The sequence below is a fragment of the Ruditapes philippinarum genome, unplaced genomic scaffold (genome assembly GCF_026571515.1).
Source record: "Ruditapes philippinarum isolate M1 unplaced genomic scaffold, ASM2657151v2 ctg1737_1_1_1_1, whole genome shotgun sequence".
Taxonomy (NCBI): domain Eukaryota; kingdom Metazoa; phylum Mollusca; class Bivalvia; order Venerida; family Veneridae; genus Ruditapes; species Ruditapes philippinarum.
Window position 1 is genome coordinate 110,138 of NW_026862635.1, and position 24,061 is coordinate 134,198.

At 31.9% G+C, this 24,061-nt stretch overlaps 1 protein-coding gene across 1 annotated transcript in view; it reads left to right on the forward strand.

Annotated features, from left to right (window-relative positions):
* The window catches only part of LOC132719660 (dynein axonemal heavy chain 6-like), a gene marked incomplete at both ends in the record, with an annotated part of 86,989 nt that overhangs the window by 34,673 nt on the left and 28,255 nt on the right, over positions 1 to 24,061 (forward strand). Inside the window, 15 exons of the mRNA XM_060703466.1 lie at positions 509 to 619; positions 1,774 to 1,899; positions 4,769 to 4,924; positions 5,738 to 5,899; positions 6,332 to 6,469; positions 9,499 to 9,652; positions 10,106 to 10,377; positions 10,916 to 11,128; positions 11,563 to 11,748; positions 16,451 to 16,647; positions 16,890 to 17,073; positions 17,444 to 17,668; positions 18,271 to 18,492; positions 18,813 to 18,960; positions 20,022 to 20,179. Coding sequence (XP_060559449.1) covers positions 509 to 619; positions 1,774 to 1,899; positions 4,769 to 4,924; positions 5,738 to 5,899; positions 6,332 to 6,469; positions 9,499 to 9,652; positions 10,106 to 10,377; positions 10,916 to 11,128; positions 11,563 to 11,748; positions 16,451 to 16,647; positions 16,890 to 17,073; positions 17,444 to 17,668; positions 18,271 to 18,492; positions 18,813 to 18,960; positions 20,022 to 20,179 — 2,652 coding nt within the window. The remainder of the gene's footprint in view (positions 1 to 508; positions 620 to 1,773; positions 1,900 to 4,768; positions 4,925 to 5,737; positions 5,900 to 6,331; positions 6,470 to 9,498; positions 9,653 to 10,105; positions 10,378 to 10,915; positions 11,129 to 11,562; positions 11,749 to 16,450; positions 16,648 to 16,889; positions 17,074 to 17,443; positions 17,669 to 18,270; positions 18,493 to 18,812; positions 18,961 to 20,021; positions 20,180 to 24,061) is intronic.

Below are 24,061 nucleotides of genomic sequence, written 5' to 3' on the forward strand. Positions count from 1 at the left end.
TCGATTTTTTTTCTGTCATCATTAAAATTACATAAAAGACTGCTTTTGATTGAACTTGTGTTAGAGAGAATCTTTATTTACTAGATATGATCAAAATACACTGTCAAACCATAAAAAGTCTTAAAGCCTCCATATAACTGATTTTTTCAATCAAAATATTGAATATGAAATTAAACGTATAATATTGTATAGTACACCAAAAGGAAGCAATTTTTACCTTATCAATGGCACTAATAACTCCTGTTAATTACAAAAATTTGAGGTGAAAATATGCAAAAAATGCCCTTTCTGCATAAGTGACATAGTGGAAATATAGTCACAAATAATGAAAAATTCACCATTAATCGCTCATAACATGTAAATTATTACTTGAATATTGAATCTTTCTACTTTTCCTAAAATCTTTGAAGATTTTTTACAAGTTTGATTTATTGAAATATTTTCACTCATCTTGGGGTATGCTGCTTTAAAAGTCCATCAGGAAAATAAAATACTTCTATTACTACAGGTGGTGTTGACAGTATCGCAGCTGATCTGGTGTCGAGAAGTGACGGAGATTCTGGAAGGAGACTTCGACCGTCTTGAGGGTATGAAAGAATTTGAACAGAAAAATTTCAAGGTGAGTGAAAATTACTGGAAAAAAATATATTCACTTTATGTAAGGTTTCCTTTCAGTGAAAAACTTGTGTGAATTTGGTCAATGCATTGCTTGTCATAACTAATGATATGAGCCGCGTCACGACAAAACCAACATAATGGGTTTGCGACCAGCATAGATCCAGACCAGCCTGCGCATCCGCGCAGTCTGATTAGGATCCATGCTGTTCGCTTTCAAACCCTGTAACAAGTAAAGAAACTGATAGCGAACAGCATGGATCCTGATCAGACTGCGCGGATGCGCAGGCTGGTCTGGATCTATGCTGGTCGCGAACCCATTATGTTGGTTTTGTCGTGACGCGGCTCATATATATAATGATATATATTTGAAATTTTTCAAACATACAAGAATTTTATGCCTCCACCACTTGGCAGTTGGAATATAGATTTGCCTTTGTTCATTTGTTCCAGTGTCCTGCTTTCATACTGTCCATCCAAAGGTTTACACAGATTTGAAAATGTAGGGGCATCTGTGTCCTATGGAAATGTTCCTCGTTATTTTTTCATGGATTGATTTACACACACAAAGTTAATCAGTTTTGAAATTCAATTCTGTGAAACACTATCCTGATTTCATATCTTTACAAATGATAAAATATTTTCTGATATGAAATTATGTGGGTAAGTAAATGGAATGATGGATTGCTTTATACACTTAACAAAGTTCGTCAATTTTGAAATTTTAACTTTCATATCCTTATAAATGGGGGCGTCCGTGGCCGAGTGGTTAAGGTTGTTGACTTCAAACCACATGCCCCTCACCACTGTGGGTTCAAATCCTGACGGGGACTTTGGATTCTTTTATGTGAGGAAGCTATCCAGCTAGCTTACTGAACGTCGGTTGTGCCTGAAATAATGCACGGAAGGGCACCTGAGGTCTTCCTCCACCAGTAAAGCTGGAATGTCGCGATATGACCTATACTGTGTCGATGTGACGTAAAACCCAAAACAAACAAACAAATCCTTATAAATGATAAGATAATTTTTTATATAAAATAATGTGGATAAGTTTATTGAAAGAGCATAATTATGTAACAATTGTTATTATTAATTTTTAAGTACTGCATTTTCAATTGGGTATAACAATAAATTTTTGTTTCAATTGTGTATTTCTAGGATTTGAATGAATTGGCAGCCATCGTTCGTGGAGAGTTGCCAAAATTATCACGTGCAATTCTGTGTGCCCTGATTACAATTGATGTCCACGGTCGTGACATGATCACTGGAATGGTCAAAAGCCAGGTAGATATTTATATCTATTTTTTTGTCAGAGCTAATAAATTCAGCTGTTTTGCGGATCTAACAATGATTGCCTGTATAGTATTGTTAAAACAATGAAATTTTGAATAACAATGAGTCCCAACATTATTAACCTTAAAATCAAAGTACCAGTCACATATGGAACTCTGCCATTGGTCAATTTTAAATCCATGCTTCGAATGAACCAATGAAATTTTAGAGAATTAGTATTTGAAACTATTTCATTGGTCATTTTTAAATCCATGCTTTGAATTAACCAATGAAATTTGAAAGAATATGTTTATGGAACTATTTCATCGATCAATTACTAAATCCATGCTTTGAATCAACCAATAAAATTTGAAAGAATATATATATTTGGCATTCTACCATTGGTCAATTTTAAATCCATGTTTTGAATTAACCAATGAAATTTGAAGAATGTGTATATGGAACTATTTCATTGGTCATTTTTAAATCCAGGCTTTGAATGAACCAATGAAATTTGAGAGAATTTGTATATGGAACTATTTCATTGGTCAATTTTAAATCCATGCTTTGAATTAACCAATTGAAATGTTAGAGATTATGTGACTGGTCCCTGAACTTATTAACTTGGTGTTTTTAAATAGTATTTTTCTGTGTGTTTACTAATACATAATAACTTTTGAAGATATTTACAAATAAAAATTAATAAAAAAAAAATTATTCTCTCATGCCTCTCTATATTTTATAAATGGACTTTCCCTAAAGACAATATGGAAGAGTCCATTGTTATTTATGTGGGTGTTTCATCATGTTTTACAGAAGCTTAGCCATTAGAATATTCAATAACCTCTCCCTATTACTGTATTATTTTTTAACGCTCTGAATAATCAAATGTGCCTGCCGTCTTACAGACTGCTTTTGTTTTCACAATTAAGTCAGTTTAAGATTACTTTTTCATTGTTTTCACTTATACATGTGATAATCAAGAGTATGCAAGTGTGTGCATTTATGTAAAAAAAAAGAAAAAAAGAAAAATTCTATGATTTTGATTAACTTGCTTCACTAATTCTTTGTTTTTTCACCATCATGTTTCCAGCGTGTAAGTATAAATGCATAGCACATAGAAAAAACAAAACAACACATTTCTGTAAATCATACAGTAGCATGCAATCTATATATCGTTATATTATATGAGCATACGTGTCTAACATATAAAGGGACATTTATATTTAGATTTCTTCTTGGCAAAAATTGTTTTATTTTGATGGTAAAAGATCTTATACAATGAGACCCACTTTTTTCGTGGTCATCAGGGAGGTGAAAGAACACTTTTATAAACGGTTGAGGCGTTTCAGGATGTGTTTCTTTTCCTTTCTTCAATTTTTTGAATTTATTTTTTTACAAATACAATTTTTATTAAACTGTAACTCTTTTAATTTACAATTGACGAATTTTAATGTAAATTCATTCATAATTCTACTTTTAAAAAAGAAAATTTTAATAAATTTTACAATTTAAACATTCCAATTTTTTATTCAATTTCAATGTTAACTTTATTTAAAATTTTTAAACAACTATGCGCAAATTCATCAGTGACAGTCCAGATTTAAGTGTTATGGGTTTTTTTTTTTCTGCATAACGTTATGAAAGTAGATGTATTTTTATAAATGATTACGATATGCAAGTATTGCTGGACAAGGAATTTTGTTTTTTTAGCTTTAATAATAAGTTTAAGGAATTTACTGGCTGAAATAGTTTAAAATTTTTAACTTTAAACTCTTGCTAAAGGAGATTGTATTTTAATCTGAATTTTCTGGATTGCTATATCAGTATTTTCAATATAAATTCAAAATACTGCAATGAAAGTAAAAGGTTTGTTCAATAAGTCCCAGAGTAGTATTTTTTAAAACTGAAAAGTTGGTCATTTTCATAAACTGCCCAACATTACTAAATGAAATTTTACAATTTTTTAAATTTCTTACACTTTTTATTCAACATAACCTGAAATGTCCTTCTATTTTCAATCAAATTTTTATCAAATTCAACAAATTTTAATCAAATTTTACAATTTTTTAATAAAACTTTACATTTTTAGATCAAATATAATAATTTTAATTAAATTCTCCAAATTTTATTCAAATTCTACAATGTCATATTCTATTCTACAATATTCAAACATACTATGCTGAAATTCATCAGTACTGTCACAGCATCTAAGTGTTATGTTTTTTTTTCATTACCTCTATCAAGTTCATCAAATTTTTCATGTTTTCTGGTGCTATTGAAATGCATGTTACAGATGCCACAGAAGTTTATATATAACTGGTAGTCAGTATTTATCATCTACATAAAATATCCAACCCTTGCATGATAAAGTAGTATGTATTTTATATATTTTACCCATGTATACATTGTACTTCCTAGACAATTTGCATGAATTGTGTTTTTCATTAAGAAGTTTAGTATAAATTAAGGTAAAGGAATACATGAAGAAACTAGAAATAGTTCAAAATGGATGCTCAGTAACCACTTTAAACTCTAGCATCAAAGGCATGTAGTTAATAAGTAATTTACTCATTGCAAACAGTATTTTCAATCCTAGTAAATTAACAAATATAAAGGTCAATATAAGTAAAATTTTAGCCCTTTACTGCATAAGTCACGCAGTAGAAATATGGTGATAAATACTGCAAAATCGGCCATTCATTGCATATAACATCTAAATCATTACTTGAATTGTAAATATTTTTACTTTTCTTTAAATCTTATGTTCATTTTTTCTCAAAGTTGATTTCATTGAAATTTTTTGGCCCATTTAGAGGCATGCATCTTTATAAAGTTAAATCAGAATACTTGTTAAAAGATATGATATAAATTCTTGCAGTGTGACTCGGTGGATAATTTTGAGTGGCAGAAACAGTTACGTTATTACTGGGACTTAGAACTGGACAACTGTGTCGTGAAGATGTCAAACTCCATGTATATCTACGGTTACGAGTATCTAGGGGCGTCGCCACGTCTTGTCATTACTCCATTGACAGTGAGTTGTCTTTTTCCTTGTTTGAAAACTTATTTTCCATAATTCTGGAAATATATCAATACTATAGCAACTAAAAAATGAATAGGCAAAGCTGTTGTGAAATTAATTACATTTTAACTGTAGCTTACTGTATAAGTGGTTAGTTAATTAAGTGACGCGGAAATTTTAGCGAATTTCACAAATTACGAAAATCACTGAAATTTCCTCTAGCATAAATATCAACCAGTCTTTCAAGTTATAAAGTAAATTATGTCCTCTTGCTATGTTTGAATCTTTAATAATTTTGTCCCATAACTTATTATCTAAAAACAATTATGAAAAAGTAATATTAGAGCATTGTGTGGTAACTTGTCCATATATTTTTCTCTTTGAATTGAAAAGTTAAACGTAAATAATTTTTTCAACATTAATGCTCAGTTTGATGTAGGTCTAGATCAGTAACTTGTGTGCAAAATTTTAGATCATTTGCTCTTGCGGTTTATCCAGGAAAATTATTCAAGTAGTGAAAAATGGCATAAAATTGAAAAACATTTAAACGTTTTTCACTCAAAAATACGCTTTTCAATTCATTTCTGAATAAATTTCTTGATTATGTTTTGCATATCTTCCTGATTTATGTGCCCCAGCTGATCTGTGTAAAAAAATAAATTTTATGATTTTAGGCTTTTGAACCTCAGTGGAGTTCCTTTAAGTCACGAGACTTTTTTCATCATATTCAAGATTTGCAAAAAAAATTTTTTTTTCAAAATAATTGCTAAATGTACTGTTTAAATAATTAAATCCCTAATGAATATTATTGTTTATTTAATTAAGGATCGTTGCTACTTATGCCTTATGGGAGCCCTACAGTTGGATCTTGGCGGTGCGCCAGCCGGACCCGCTGGAACCGGGAAGACAGAGACCACAAAGGATCTTGCAAAGTCCCTCGCCAAACAGTGTGTCGTATTCAACTGCTCAGATGGTCTTGATTACAAGGTATTTGACTTGTTGAAATTATCAGATTTAAATGATTTTAAGAAAGTTACACCAAGTTACACCAAGGCAATTTAACTTAGTTGATAAATTTCTGAAACTCAGGCAAGAATGTATATATATTTCATTAGTTTTCTCATTCCAAACCACTAAGTTTAAATGTATGTAATATCCTTTCTTTGAGTTCTTGTTTCTTTACTGAGTTTTTCAGATTTTTATGAAACTTTACAGGAAACATTTCTTTTTGCAATATCAAACTATAGAATATTAATAAATATTTCTTGTATTCTCAGAAAATTGGATTAATTTATATAAGGTATTTTCTTGTTTTCGCCAGACATATTTGATTTGATTTTTTTTTAGATGGGATATTAATTAGCAAACGCTTCTCTGTATTATCAAGGGTTATAAATAAATATTTTCTTGTATATTCAGATGATGGGAAGGTTTTTCTCTGGTCTGGCTCAATCAGGAGCATGGTGTTGTTTTGATGAGTTCAACAGAATTGATATTGAAGTGCTGTCTGTGATTGCCCAACAGTTGATTACCATCAGAAATGCTAAAGCTGCCAAGGTAGATAACTCTTACTATATCACCCAATCTATTTATATATTTTTGAACCTTTGACCTATCATATAATCTATAAATACAATTTTTTGTCCAAGTAGACAACTCTTACTTCATCATCAAATCTGTTTATTGATTTTTGAACTTTTGACCTATTATATAATTTATCAATACATTTCTTCAATTTTTCCTTTGAACTTGTTTTATGCTTTTGTTATGAATAAAATTTAAAGATGTGAAATTCAATCTCAGAAAAAAGCTAAAGGTGATCCAAAGAAAGAATCCCAGGTATTGGTTACCACTGTTATATGTAATAATATGTGTATATTTGTTATTATTATTGTATAGGACTGCAGCAGATGGCTTTGTAAAATATACACGTATTGTTAAATCTGGGACATACAATAATGGGACAAGCAACTGCAGACAAGATAAGGAGGCTAGCCTTTATCTTGGAATGCAATTGATATCATGTGATCAATAAGTCCATTGAGGGAAACAGTCATTATTATAGTAACATTGATAAATTTTCAAATGTGGTGTGTTAAAACCAGTACGATATTAAAAGTAGGCTTAGGTTAAAATGGGGCCAGATCTTCAGGCATCCAATTTACAACATATGATAAATAAGTCCAGTTAGGAAAAAAAATTGTTTCAAAGTTTCATAATGAAACCATTAAGAGATACTAAAAGTTGCCTCATATTTTAATTATTTACACCAGTTTTAACATAGAAGAACAAGGTACCCTTCTACAACAATCAATATGACAAAGTGGCAGTTAATAATGAGCATTTAATCTCCAGTTGTTTGTACCATTTTAAATGTAGTACACACACAAACAAAAATTAATGTAAAGAATTTTAAATAAATTAAGGGATTAGTGCAGAATGGTTGTTACTCCTTTATGTCATAAAAGTTACAACTGTTTTGCACCAACCACTCAATCTACTTGTATATATACTTATATATATTTCTATGTAAAGAATTTTGACAGGATATATGGTTCAGTAGAAACTGCTGTAAGTTTATATTTATAACCTGAATAAATACAAGGGATTTTTTATGGCAAACAGCCATTTACATATAGCAATATAACCTGGGTCATATAACCTGTCAAAAGTCTTTAAAGAAAAGAATTTTTATCTATACTACATAACAGCTTTCTTTTTTTTTGAAAATTTGAAATTATCAGCCTTTTCTACAATTGATATAATTAAAATATACAATCATTATTTTCCAAAATGAAAATCAGTGTTACACATATATCCCATTATTAATGTCCAATGAAAATCATTGTTACAAAATTTAATTTAAACCATTATTATTTTCTAATGAAATCGGTGTTACAAAATATAAATCATTATTATTTCCAATGAAAATCACTACTACAAATATGAACCATAATTATTGTCCAATGAAAACATGTGTTACAAAACTTGCAGTATTAGATGTGCCACTTTCTCCGGCAATTTATTATTATTATTTTACTTTGTTATTTATTTCCAAGCGAGAACTTTTAGATATTTTTGGACATCACTATACCAGAACAAAGGAGGTGTAATTTTGATTATATCTCACATAAAAAACTGATTCTTCAGTAAATTGCATGGGAATGTCAATGTACATGTTAACTATTTTCACCTTTAAATGTCGGTAGATTTTTTTTTACCACTTTTCAATTATACAAAAATCTAAATTTACAAACATATAGTTGAGGCCCTTTTTTTCCATCGAAGAAATAGTAAATTGTCTGTTATGTTTATTGAAGATTAAGATATACATTGTATATAACTATATAAAATTATGCTCAAGTGAAATTGTTGTTATCGATATTGTAATATAAATGGAATTCAAGTGAAGAGCACAGAATGAAAATTGAACATGATTTAAATAAAGAGTCACACTGTGATGTGTATTTATTTTGATGCACACTATTATTTATTGTTGTTAATATATTCAAATTTTAATGCACAGTATCTCACACATTCTTAAATTAGAATTGATATCGTGCTATTTATTCATAAAAAAACACAAATGAAAGCAAAATTTTTTTCATTTGGTAGAATTTAATTTTGCAGCACCATGTTTATTACCTAGCATGTAGGGGATATTTTTATATTTACAAATTATTGAAATATTTTCAATGAAATGCAATAAATTCTTGTTTAACAGTTGCCACTTGCAAGAGCTTAAACATAGATTTCATTTCTTACTTTAGATTAGTCATTTTATGTAAACATTATTAGATAAATAATTATGCTCCCAATATTTGTGTGGGGGTTGGGGACTGTGGCAGACAACATAACATTGTATGTATGTCAATAAGCATGATGATATATCCATCTTTAGCATGACAAAACAGAGTAATTTGCAGTCATATCTGTGTCCAATGGACAGATTGCTATTCTCATTCATTTTTCTCTTATTCTATAAACAGCCTTGGATTGTTGACTGTATAACAGGTATTTTGCAATACAGGTTTAACTGTATCATTGCACCCCCTGCAACTTGATTTTATTTATCTTTTTTTTTTTTTTTTTGAGGTCCCAACTGGGTAACCCCGTTTATTTACCCCGTAATAGGTATGAGAGGGTCAGGGATCCCTCTGATACCTTACATGATATCTACATAATATTTAAATCATCATGTATAATAATATTTTTTATATAATTACAATATACATTATATTCAAACATTCAATCAATTTTCATATAATAAGTATAACAATTATGTATGATAATGTATTATGCAAATGCTTCAAACAAACAAAGAATATTGGTTTGGGGTAAATTAATTTAGCGTAGCCCATTAGTTAGTTTATTAAAGTTCTTACAATTTGCCATCCTTCATTTACATGTTTGGTAAAATTTGTATTTTTGTAAATATTCCACGCCAATTTAAGACTATTTCTAAAACCAGGTATTGTAGGTAACATGATTTTTCTCTTTGACAAATAAATATATCTTTTCAATTCTAAAAACAAAATATCATATTTAAAATCATTTTATTTATCTTTCTCATGTTCTGTACACAGCTTCAGAGGTTCATGTTTGAGGGACGTGAGATTAAGCTTGTCATGAGCTGTGCCGCATTTATCACAATGAACCCCGGTTACGCCGGACGTACCGAGCTACCGGACAACCTGAAAGCCCTCTTCAGACCCATCGCTATGATGGTTCCGGACTACAGTGAGTATTTGCGAGTTGTATAATGCATTATGGGGAATGGCAATTACTGAATAAGTGGTTAAGTAACTGCCTCAAAAATATTGGCGAATTTTGCGAATTGACAAAAATCGCTTAAATTTTCTCTAGCGTAAATATCAACCAACATGTCATTCAATTCAACCCTTGTACTATTCCATTTATATTTCCTGACTCAAAAATGTCTGGAATTTAAAATTCGCTAACTTTTAGGACACGAGGAAATATCCACTTATACAGTAGGTACAATAGTAATGATATGAAATATATCTCTTTGATGACTTTTATAAAATACATATCAACTACATATTGTAAAATTCATATGAAATACGTATGTTTCTTTATCAAAAGTTTAAAACTCATTTTATAAATGGTTAGTTTTGTAGAGGCTTTTTAATATTTTAGCCGATGTTTAAAACAAGATTTTTAATATTACAGCCCTCATTGCTGAGGTGATCTTGTACTCCGAGGGTTTTGAATCCTCTAAGGGCCTCGCCCAGAAGATGACCCAGATGTACAAGTTATGTAGTGAACAGTTGTCACAACAGGACCATTACGATTTCGGTATGCGTGCTGTCAAGTCTGTTCTGGTGATGGCCGGTGCACTGAAACGTCAGAATCCGGACAAGAATGAGGACGTGGTCCTCATCAGAGCTCTAAGAGATAGTAACTTACCTAAGTTCCTTGCTCAGGATGCCGTGCTCTTCCAGGTAATGTAGGACAATCGTGTACGTTTACTTACAAAAATTCTAGGGGGTCAAGTGTCTGCCAACAAAAGGAGGTCAAAGGTCGGGGGGCAAATGTCTGGGGGGAAATGCCCTAAGAATCTATGATATGATGATAATGAATCTTAATTGTTTTCCTCTCTAAATGGATAGGGCTCCACCTATAACTAGCTGAATTTTTGTAATGGATTTGCCCTGCTTTGAATTTTTAACAAGTCCATTCAAAGTTTAAGAGATTTCCGTATCAAAATATGATAATTTGAGCTACAAACGTATAGAGCCTGGTCAGACTGCATGAATATTCTGGCTGGCCTGATTCTATACTGGTAAGAGAAAGTGAATTTCTTTTGGTTACTTTAGGGTTGATTAAGTGATAAAAGATTTCAAATATTTGAAAGCCATACAGAAATAAGAGGATCTAGTAATGTTTCAGGGCAGAAACATTTTAAATGTGTTCTATTCTCTTTTTTTTTATGAAGTTACTCTACGTACACATGATAATGATATATTGTTTTTCTCACAGGCCATATTGTCGGACTTGTTCCCCGGAGTTACCATCCCTGAACATGACTACGGTCAACTACAAGAGGAAATAGAAGCTGTGATCGAGAGCCGTCACTTGGTTGTCTTGCAAACACAGGTCAAAAAGGTCATACAGTTCTACGAGACACTGGAGGTCAGACACGGGGTCATGTTGGTTGGACCAACAGGTGGTGGTAAAACAACAATTTACGAGGTATGCTATCATGAGAATTGTTTATTGATTAGTAAAACATTGTTTGGAAATGATGTAAATCTACAAAAATTAAAAAATTGTTAATGATATACTTTGCTCAAATTTGTTGTTTTATAATATACGTGTTTTGACTTCACAAAAGTAGATATGTTTATTATGTTTAAAATTCTACACACTGTAGGTGAATATATAGTGTCATTAAAAAAACTGCCAGTTTTTTTTTAAGAAATGGCGAACTTTATTACTTCATCTTTATAGGGAACGCAGCTTCCATACACAGTTCATTCATTATTTTATATGGTTTGCTAGTATTTAGCCATATGTCAAAAATATTTCACGAGAAAAAAAATGTTACAGTACATTTTTCTCTTTAAGTTTATTTATCAAACACTTTATTACCACTTTTTCATTTGAAGTTTCCTTTGGAATTCTAGGTTTTAGCAGAAACGTGTGAGAATTTACACAAGAAAGAGGTGAAGAAAGAGTTTTATCAGCCCGTGCATACATACGTGTTGAACCCGAAGGCTATAACGATGGAGGAACTGTACGGTGGTATAAATAAACTCACTCTGGAGTGGCATGACGGACTCATGGGCCTGACAGTCAGACACTGTGTACAGGTACGTCCATTTTGCTCTCTTTATTTCCATTTCAGATATGACTTATGATAAAGACCAAATATACTTAAGGCTATTTTTTTAATCTTTTTTTTTTCAACTTTTCAAAATTTTGATAACGACTTACAATAAGGAACATATGTGCATTTAAGTTAACCTTCTTGAACAGTTCTTGTTTATTCATAATTTTCTTTTAATTTTCAATTATCACTCCTGATAAAGAAAATATGTGAATTTAAGAATTGTTTTGTTTTTCTTTTTAAAGGCACATTGAGCCTCAGAAATAAATAACTTTTCCTTTCTGCAACTTGTGTTATATATGCTGTTGATTAATTGATTCAGAATATCCTACCATCTGAAAGAAATAGCATGCAATTTGAAAAGATTTGTGATTAAATAAGCAAAATGTAAATAAAGTGGTATTTTGACATCCCTACAAAATACCAAATCACTTTTAACTGTACTCTAAGTTCCAATAATGCAAAAGAATCAAAATACAATAATTATTATAGATGTTGAAATATGATTATTTTTCAAAACTACTTATATTAAGTTTTTTTGATATATATGATCAGTACATGTGCTGGGATTGACATATATGAATTTTATTTGGATTTTAAAGGCGTTTTGAGCTCCAAACCCCAATGGTCTGTGAGTTATATGAAAACTTACAAATTATTTAAGTCATATGTACTTAAAGAGAAAATCATCATGTTTCTTTCAAGAACAAAAAAATCAAAGATAAAATAAAGTGAAAATGTTGTAATTCCAACAACTGGAAATAACATTCATTGAACTTGTTCTGTTTTCATATGTTGTAGGGATCTGTTATTGTTACTAATATGCTTTTGACTTTGTTCCCTTATTAATAGATGTTTAAGGTTAGTAAATTGACACCCCAATTTTTAAACATACTAGCTTACTACAATATTTGGAGGGTAGCACATATATTTGAGCCGAGTCACGACAAAACCAACATAATGGGTTTGCGGCCAGCATGGATCTAGACCAGCCTGCGCATCCGCGCGTTCTGATCAGGATCCATGCTGTTTGCTATCAGTTTCTCTACTTGTTATAGGGTTGGTAAGCTAACAGCATGGATCCTAATCAGACTGCGCGAATGCGCAGGCTGGTCTGGATCCATGCTGGTCGCAAACCCATTATGTTGGTTTTGTCGTGACGCGGCTCATTTTTTTTTAATATACTATATTGTCACCTTAGTGCAGTAACAGGTTACCTCCTTTTAAATTGCATAAAGAGTTAACGTGTCATTACTGTTCTAAAGGTGATGTTAAGAATACTATATATATTATATAATTGATAAATATATCCTTCTTTATAAAAATAAGACTGTGTCACAAGTTTATTAAATATGCTAAAACACAACTACACATTTATTTTGTCACAAATTTATTTACTCTGAAACACTATTACGCAGGTATTGTCCAGTTTTTTTTCTTGGGGGGAAAAAGACCCCATTGTTTAAATTGTGGGGGGGGGATCATGCCACAGTCTACAAATTTAGCACTGGCCCTGGGGCGCATTGCTTGTGAAAATTAGTTCGAGCCAGTGAAAATTTTAAGAAAATTTAGTTAAATATATAGTAGAATAAATTCAAAACTGGAATTCAGGCTTGTAAATTCAAAATCTTAAATTCATTGACTGATGCCATATTTTTGGATATTTGAGAAGTTTTAAAGTTGAATAACTACATTGTACATGTCACTTTTCAGTTTTCTTCATATATATGATCACTTAAGGACCTGACACTTGGTTAAATTTAAGAAACAACTCAAAACAATTTTTTTCTCAGAGTTAAAATGTTAGGTTAAAACTTGAGACACAGTCTTCAATCTATAATATACATGTATTATACTATTATGCATGGTGTTATAAAAAAAAGTAGAATATATACAAGAAATATATACATAATATATATGTGTGTATTAAAGATCCTGTATGTTTTGTGAGTGATATTGTTACTGTGTGTATACCATACTTGCAAAAAATATATATGTATATAATTATGCAAATTAAACAATTTTCAAACATCAAAGAATATATAAAATGTGTACTGCAAATATGTGTGCACATTATTTTTAATCAATAAATTACATGCATTCATTTCTTCTTGGAAAATTTGACTTAAAATTTATAGAAAATAAATTTCTAATTACCTCCCTTTATTTACATGAAATGTTAAATTGGGTAATATCTTTATAAATAATGCTTATTTGAACTTACGATATTGGCAAATCTTAATTTTAGTATCATATTTAGGAAATAAAACTATGAAAAAATTGTGGTACGGGATCTTTAACAAAATATTTTTTTTTTTTTTTAATAATCAAATTTTCGTTTTTAAGAAGATACATGTATAGATGTATTTTATGCCTTGTATATACTCCCTCTTAGATATTATATAATTATGTAAATTGTATTATTATATTATGCACATACAGTTATTATTATACTTCTGTAGATGGAATTGTATTGCATGTTTGAATCCTGCATGGGTGGTTTTTTATATATATATGTTTGACATACCTACATGTGATTGAATATCTTTGATATACTTGCATATGATTGAATATCTTTGATATACTTGTATGTGATTGAATATCTTTGATATACTTGTATGTGATTGAATATATCTGATATGCTTGAATATGATTGGATATGTTTTTCATACAGGCATGTAATTGGATATCTTTGATATACTTGCATGTGATTGAATATATCTGATATGCTTGTATATGTTTTATATACAGGCATGTGATTGGATATCTTTGATATACTTGCATGTGATTGGATATCTGAATGATAATCTTGCATATGACTGTATATCAGATTAACTTGCATGTGATTGGATATCTTAATGATAATCTTGCATATGACTGTATATCAGATTAACTTGCATGTGATTGGATGATTGAATTTTTTGTATCACTTTAATGCTGGAACCAAAAGAGAACAGAGATTTAAACCTTTGTCTCTAATATAGTCTAATCAAGGCAAGCCTGTGATTTGTGCAGCCTGAGTTGGCACTTTATTGGTGATGATGTCTAACCCCAGGCTAACTTGCTGTCTTACTTAAATGTTTGTTAGTCTGTTTATTAATTCCTTAATGTCAGATCATTTTATGGGAATCTATATGCCTACGTCCCCGCGAGGGGGTTTGACATTAATGGAAGATGGATTGATAGATAGACTAGTGGCAAAGGCTAATCACTATTGGTTCCAGCTGGTGAAGTACATCAAACATTTATTTTTGCATGAGGTGTGAGATTTTTACTATTTGTGCTTTCTATTGGCAATGTATACATATCAGCTACGAACTTGTCGTTGAAGTTATAAAAAATCAAAGCTGTAGAATATATGTTAACCGGAACTGGAAATTGGGGTTTTTCAAGCTTAATTGCCCCGGCAACAAACTTTCAAATTATCTTCAGTGTTTTAAGTAATAGAAAGAGCACTGCGAAACACGAGCTATTTATTTGTACGATGGGTGCTAGCCGCGAGTAAATAAATCAGATTGGCCGATTTTTGGCTAGTGCTTTCTAATTGTGTAAACATAGTTCATAAATAAAAACAAGTTTCCTGTTGTCACATTTTTAAACCCCAGGAAAAAGTAACCAATAATCGAGCATCTGAATATGATATTTCTGCTGCTTTCTATTTCTCTGCCGTCACAATATAAACCCCAGCAAAAATGAGCCAATCAACGGGCATTATCTGGAGTGCGGGTAACTGATACCTGCACTCCAGTTACCGCACTGTGCATGTATATGTATACGATTTAACTCTGACATTTTCAACAGAAAGGTCCCCAAACTATGATACAAAGTATCTATAATAGACAAATACCAACATCAAATCTAGGTTATGTTTATTAAACCGTGCCATCATGTATTATAGAATCTGAAAAAACATGCCAATAGAATTCATAGAAAGTTACAATGATGTTTTACCTACACTATTCGCACTTGTAACATTTTCTACAAATATTAAAGGTGTTGTTTTTATTTCTTCTCTTTAAACTTTGTTTCTATGATTTGATTTTTAACACATGCACCTTTGAATGATCTAATTTTGTTATCGTACTTACTGATTTTGTTTTTCTGATCTAACTAAAACATACAATATGATTTTTTTAACCCTGTTGTAATAATGTTGCTATGGCATGCTTGAAAAAGTAACTCCCTCTTTCTTTGATATGAATAACACTATTTTAACAGTACTAAACACTTCTGTATATTTGAGTAAGAAATATCCAGACAAAAGTTGTCCCCCTTGATTGATATGGATTTTGTTACAAAAAAAGTTGTCCCCCTTGAATGATTTTGATTTTTTTTTACAAAAAAGTTGTCCCCCTTTGAATGATTTAGATTCTATTTATAGATCAGCAGCACCTTGTTGCTACCATTAAACATTTATATGAGCCTTTGATAATTTAATGAAGGAATTAAGATTGATTGTAGGTATAAAAAGGTATATTTAAAGGGAGAATGCATCTGAAGTGCATTTTCATTTTTTTACTTTTTCTAAAAAATCTGACAACTAAAAATTTTCATAAAACCAACTGGTGAAATAACATGTTACCAATAGCTACTATATGATAACTTTGGTCTGGGTATGTTGTCTTGATGTGTTTGTTCAAATTTTCAGTGGATTTGTAGTTTTCACAGTTTGCCTATTCTTACAGGACACGAGCATAGACCACCAGTGGGTTGTTTGTGACGGACCAGTAGATGCTCTTTGGATTGAGAACATGAACACAGTATTGGACGATAACAAGATGTTGTGTTTGGCAAATTCTGAGAGAATTAAGTTCACACCGTACATCCACATGTTGTTTGAGGTGCAGGATTTGGCCGTGGCGTCACCAGCCACTGTCAGCAGGTACATGGAGTGATTCATTAACATTGCTCAAGGTCTTCACTGGCCTTTTCCAGCTTCCAGTATTAAATTACTTATGCCTTCACTGGACTTTTCCAGCCTCAAGTTTTAATACTTCCATAATATTCAAGTTTTGGGAAATTAAGATGAAAGTTTAAAGTTTGAGAGTAAAAAAAAATCAAACCCGGGTCACCATATTCTCTACAACTTATTGTATCTAATTATTTGGCGCTCAATATTTACAGATGCGGAATGGTTTATGTGGATGCGGATGAACTAAAGTGGATGCCATACGTACACAAGTGGATGCACCAATGGGAGGATAGACTGAAGGATGAAGTGAAAACATACATAATGGATCTGTTTGAGAGATACGTGGAGCTTGGGCTACGCTTTGTCAGCAAAAAATGCACGCAAGTTATGAATCAGGTATAACCATAATATAGTAAGCCTTCATGGTGCCCTGCTTGGGTGTGTCGGAAGCTGTGTCCTGTGAACATTGCCTTTGCCTTGTTGATCTTTATTCTCGTTTTTAACAAGAAAATTCAAATATCTTTTTTTGAAGTTTAATGTAAGGGCATTGCTATGGTAACATTTAAGAATCCATTTTAAAAGCACTCCATTGAGGTCAAAAAGCCTAAGAAACGTGAAATTTGAAATTATTACATAGAATAAGTGAGGCACTAAAATTAAAAAATATTTAAGGGATAATATAGAAAATGCCTCTACTTAATCCAACCGCAAATAATCCAGTGAAAAGTGATGTTACAAACATGCAATATTATATATTTTATTCAAGGTGGACATTGCCAAGGTTGTTACACTGTGCAAGCTTCTGGAATCCCTGTTATTCTGCCGTGGAGGCCCTGACTTTAATATGGATCCAAATAAACTGAACATTCTCTTATGTACAACATTTGTATTCTGTTATGTATGGTGTATTGGAGGGAACATTGTAGAATCTAACTGGGATGCTTTTGACACATTCGTGAGGAATACATTTGACGACAACGGGGATGCTAAGGTGAGTTATCGTTCTTGTATTTTCTAATGATTTCTTGATGATTAAAAGTCTATATCAGTGAATTTTTCCCAAATTAGCAATTTAAGTGATAATTTTCCCCAAATCAAGTGGCTAAGGCCTCTTCCCAATTAAGTAAAAAAAATCACTGTATACATGTATTATTTATAATGCCTCACATGAATTATTTACTTTATAGCCTTATGTGATATCAGAGGCTAACAACCCATACTGTCACACAGTAACCACACTTTTCAGTCATCTGACACTACCAAACGATCGTTGTGTGAATACCGAGTGTCGGGTTTTTAGTTCAAAGATGTTTTTCTTGTATATTGTTTTGTTCCCCCCATTTGGCTGTGTGTTTGCCTTTAAGCTGAAACATTAGCATTGCAGCCACTGTTTGGCCCTGGGTGATTTGTAAGAGGCGACTAAATGGGTTCAAATTACTGGATTTATGTATCTCTTAGCTTTAGCAGGTGAGGTGGTTTTGATCCCTGGTGTTGCTTTAAGTGTTTTGAATTACTGTCCGCCATTTTGAAAAATAAGGCTTACACTGATTTTTATTTTGATTATATAAAATACAGAATTTGCTAATTTTGTAGCTTCCGGCCGGTGGAGACTTGTGGAGCTGTTTTGTTGACTTTGAAACCAAGCGTATGGATATGTGGGAGAAAATAGTTCCATCTTTCAAATACAATAAGGAAGTCCCATTCTTTGAGATGCTGGTACCCACTGTGGATACTGTGAGGTTTGGTTACCTGCTTGAGAAACTTTTAGCTGTCAGACATCCTGTACTATACACTGGTGGAACTGGTGTCGGAAAGGTAGGCTAGCACTTTGAGTTTATTTATTACGATTGTATTTTTTATTGGACTTGTCCCCTATGTGTTAAAAATAAAATTGATAATTAATGGTTGTTTAAGAGTATTGGATCATATCCCTGCTGTAAAATTTGGAATTATCTAGGCCAATTCTTTAAATATTGGACTACCAATGATGTAATATACATTTATTAACATTATAAAATTGGATCAATGCAGGATTATTATGTATTTTATGTATATGACTTGCCCTGATTTGCAGATAAAGTGGTAAGTGGCTTTTAGTGCTCTAAAAATTATATATTTTTTTTATATTTTCACAGTCTGTGATCGCCAGAGGATTATTAAACAATATCTCGGAAAAGGCGAGTTATGTCCCTTACTTTATCAACTTCTCAGCTCAGACGTCTAGTAAACGTACCCAGGAGATGATAGAGAGCAAACTTGAGAAGAAAAGAAAAACAGTACTTGGTATTTATTTTTATATATACATACATATATCCCGGGCTATTGACAAAACCAACATAGTGCGTTTGCCACCAGCATGGATCCAGACCAGCCTGCACATCAGTGCAGTCTGATCAGGAACCATGCTGTTTGCTTACAAACTCTATTACAAGTAGAGAAACTGATAGCAAACAGCATTGATCTTGACCAGACTGCGCCCAACGCACAGGCTCGTCTGGATCCATGCTGGTCCCAAACGCACTAATGTTGGTTTTGTCATGACGAGACTCAATTATATATTGAAAAGATTTGTTTTGTTTATGTAAATATGTTGTCATTATATATCACTAAAAAGTGAGAATTCTTTAAGGCCCAATATGCCTTGGAAATACTTTTATTTTTATTTTCAAAAGCTTTTTAACTTTTCCATCCAAAAGTTATCAATTAGCCAATTACCTGAACAATTTTATTATCTGTTCCTTTTTGGCAATAAGTATCATAGTGATTAAGTATTTTGTATGGATGTAAAATTATTACTTTGTTTACATTTTCCTACTTTGACGACAAATTATTTCACATTTATCACTACTTTTTCTTTTATTTAACAAACATATAACATTCTCTAAAACAATTGATTAAACATTATAAAATTCATGATTGCCCATTCTAAAGAATTAAAAATTTATTTGTATCTGAGGCATAATTTGCCTTTAAATATTTTCAAGAGTGAGGAGTGAGAGTGACAATATAAAAAATTTCTCACCTTGAATTGAGTTACAGGCCATATATATGAAAAAACACACACATTTTATAACTTTTGCATTGATATTCAAGTCAGATATTGACGAAAATGATGGTAAATTTATTTGACATCATCAAAATATTTATTCATTCCGTGTTGTATTTTGGTGTAACTCAAAATAAATGCATGGTATATAGAACTGGAACCAACATTCTATATTTCTCTCAGTTTCAAACTATGTGATATGGCTTATATTTCACTGATGTATTTGATTATCTTATTAAATTGAAAAATATTATAACCATTACATTTGTAATCAGACTGCACGTGTATTTTTTTACAGGTGCTCCTCGTGACAAGAGAGTTATATTCTTTATTGACGACTTGAACATGCCTAAGCTTGACACCTACGGCTCTCAGCCTCCGATAGAGTTGCTCCGCCAGTATCAGGACTTTGGTGGTTTCTACGACAGAGACGTACTCTTCTGGCGAGAAATTCAGGTCAGTCTGATTTCCATTTCATTATTAGTCTATAATTAGATTTAAGCCGCACCATGACAAAACTAACATAGTGCGTTTGCGACCAGCATGGATCCAGACCAGCCTGTGCATCTGGGCAGTCTGATGAAGATCCATAATGTTCCCTATCAGTTTCTCTACTTGAAATAGGGTTTGTAGATGAACAACATAGATCCTGATGAGACTGTGCAGATGTGCAGGCTGGTACGGGGTCTGGATCCATGCAGGTCGCAAACGCACTTTGTTGGTTTTGTCATGTCATGTTTCATATAATTTAGGTAAACACTGACAAATTTTAAAGCAGTTAGTATGCCTCCAGATTCATGCTTCTTTTCATGAAAAATGTTAAAATGTATTTAAAAGTAAAATTATTGCCAAGTGAACAAAGAAAGTATTTTATACATTGCAGACGGCACTTAAAATCCATGCAAATTACTAAAAATAGGGAAGAATATGCGAAAAAGCCCAAAAAAACTTACTGCATTAGTAACACAGTAGAATGGTGATAAATAATGTAAAATCAGTCATAAATTGCATATAACAAGTTAGTTATTTAATTGTGAATATATTTACTCTTAGTTCATTTTTCTCAAGTTATATTTTGAGCTTTATATGATTATATTTATACCCCCGCACAACAAAGTTGTAAGGGGGGTATACTGGAATCAGCTTGTCCGTCCGTCCGGCTGTCCGTCCGTCCGGCCGTCCGTCCGTCCGGCCGTCGGTTTTTTCTTGTCCGCCAAATAACTTAAGATTCCTTTGACCCTTAGTCTTCATATTTGGCATGGAGGTTAGTCATGATTAGTAGATGACCCCTATTGATTTTGAGGTCACTAGGTCAAAGGTCAAGGTCACAGGGGCCTTGACTTCAAAAAGCTTGTCCGCCCAATAACTTAAGATTCCTTTGACCCTTAGTCTTCATATTTGGCATGTAGGTTAGTCATGATTAGTAGATGACCCCTATTGATTTTGAGGTCACTAGGTCAAAGGTCAAGGTCACAGGGGCCTTGACTACAAAAAGCTTGTCCGCCCAATAACTTAAGATTCCTTTGACCTACAGTCGTCATATTTTGGCATGAAGGTTAGTCATGATAAGTAGATGACCCCTATTGATTTTTGAGGTCACTTAGGTTCAAATGTCAGGTCACAGGGGCTTGACTTCAAAAAAACTTGTCCGCCCAATAACGATTTCCTTTGACCTACAGTCGTCATATTTGGCATGGATGTTGATCATGATTAGTAGATGAACCCCTTTGATTTTTTGATGGTCACTGGATCAAAAGGTCAAGGTCAAAGGGACTTTGACTTCAAAATGTTTTTTTGTTCCACCCATTAACTTAAGATTCCCTTTGACCCACAGTCTTCATATTTGGCATGGATGATGATCATGACTATTAAGAAGACTCCCCTATTGATTTTGAGGTCACTGGGTTAAAAGGTCAAGGTCACAGGGACCTTGACAAAAAAAAAAGCTTTTCTTCTTTTTTCAATTTGCTAAAAGAAATGTCCTGCTCAGCAATGTATTGATTTTGACATTTTCAACATTTGAAGCATGTAGGAATACATAACTTAAAGCAATGCACTGCTTTAGTAACCTCAGCATTTGGTAGGGAGGTTTGTCCTTTTGAGGCTCTTAATGGCCACTATTGATTCTGACAAAGGGGGTATGCGGGGGTATTCACGCCAAATGATAGTGGCAGTTCTAAAGTTTTCAAATAGGTTCAAATAGGGGAAAATAATTTCACGTTTAAACCAGTGACTGAAATTTTTGAACATCTTTAGAACAAAAATCAATATTTTGTTGTTGGTTGTTGTTTTTCAGGATGTGACATTAAGCAGCAGCTTGGGTGCGCCCCCTGGTGGTGGTAGAAGAAAAAACGTCTACACCAAGATTTATTCCCGACATTTTGCTATGTTGGACAATACCTTCCCCTTCAGAGCACAGTTCTTAAAAACACATGTTTTATGGTGAAGTTACTAAAAAAATCATTTTGAATTTTAATTTTAAAATAAAACCCCTAGTGGCTGGGGGGGTTTTCCCTTTTAAAAGGGTTGGGCATTCAAGTTTTTGGGCCAGAAACTGTTTTATCTTTGGGCCAAGGGATGAAATGGGGTAAAAACTTACTGAAGAAAAAAAAATTTTTTAAAGGGAAATGAAAAAATGGTTTTGTTTTAGATTTTAAAGATTGACAAGTTTCTTTTTTTTAAAAAAAAAAGTAGGAAAAAAAAGTTAATTTTCCTTTTTGAGAAGGTAATGTTTTTTAAGTTCTTTTTTAAAAGAAAGGAAATAGTTAATTTTAAAAATTTAAAGATTCTTTAAAAATTTGGGTAGAAAAGTTAAGCTTTATATTTTTAAAATTTTTAAATGGCAAAATTTTTAAAAATCAAATATGGGTTTAAAATTTTTGGGGAATTTTTTTCTAAAAATGGTGTTATTAAAGGGCCTTTTAAAATTTTTTTAACAAATTTCTTTCAAAAAGAAGGAAAAAAAAAAAATCCCATTTTTTAAAAAAAAAACTATTAAAATGGTAAAAATGAAAAAATGAAATTTTTATTTATTTTGGAAAAGTATATCTTGTTTTTTTTAAACCCCCCCCCCTTGTCTTTTTAAAATAACGGGGAAAGGGTTTTACCCCAAAAAAAAATTTTGTTTAAATTTGGTGAATAAAACAAGAGAAAATGCCCAAAGACAAGTTTTTAAAAATTAAATAAAAAAAAAAACCCCCAACAAATAAAAAAAAAAAACAGACTTTGTTTTTGGAGGCATATAGAGTTTAAACCCTTGCCCTTCTGTCTGGGGCATTTGTTATACTGTGCGCCCATACCCTAAAAAAAACATTTGGAAAAAAAATTATGGCGGGAAACCCACATCTGGGGGCCCCAAAGTAATGAACACATTTTTAAAACCTATGAAACTAAAAAATTCATATTTTAATTTTTCCCAAACATTTTTTTTTAGCAAAAAATTTGGTTTGGAAAATTTTTTGAGGGAAATTTCCCCAAAAACTTAAAGTCCCGACAGTGTACGGAGCCTATGAAAGCTGTTTGCAGAGAAGATCAAAACGGCCCGGAAATAAAGAAACAGATTTTTTCCCCCCAAAAACCTGCAAAATTTTCCCCTATGTTTTTTTAACCTTAGAGATTTGTCAAAAAATTGAAATTCCCAAGGTAAGGGAACAATAAAGTTTTTTTTTTTTGTTTTTAAAAAATGTCCATGCCCGATTTAAGTTTTTTTTTTTTGGTAAATATCCCTTTTCCCCAAACCCCTACCCTGAAAACTGAAAGGTTTGGGGCCGTGCCAGCATCTTTTGGTTTCCCTTTTATTTTGAGAAAGTTATCCCAGCTAGCTAAATTTATTATGAAAGGGTTTTTGGGTTTTTTTAAACAAAATTTTGCCTTTTGGGGGCCTGAAAAAAAGGGCACAAAAGTTTGGAAAAATTTGGGCCAAAACTTTTGACCTGTAATGTTTTGGGAAAGAAAATGTAATTTGTTTTAGTTTTTTATGCTTTTAAAACCCTTTTTAGACCTCAAAAAGGTGATTTTTTTAAAAGGATTTTCAAAAAGTTAAAAACAAGAAAATAAAATTTTAAAAAATGATAAAAGAAATAAAAAAAATTTTTTTTTTCTTTTTCTTTTTTTTTTGGGATTTTTTTGGGGTTTTTGGGAAAGGGTTTGTTTAAGGGTTTAAAGTCAAAATGTTTTAAAAAATTTTCCAATACAATTTTAAATTTTTAAAAGGTAAAATTTGGCAAGGGGAAAAAAAGGCGTTATTCGGATAAAAAAAACAGGTTCCGGCTGTTTGTAAACGAATCTATGGTGTTTTTCCCAACGACTTTCCCAAAAAAATTAACAAGGAAAGACAAA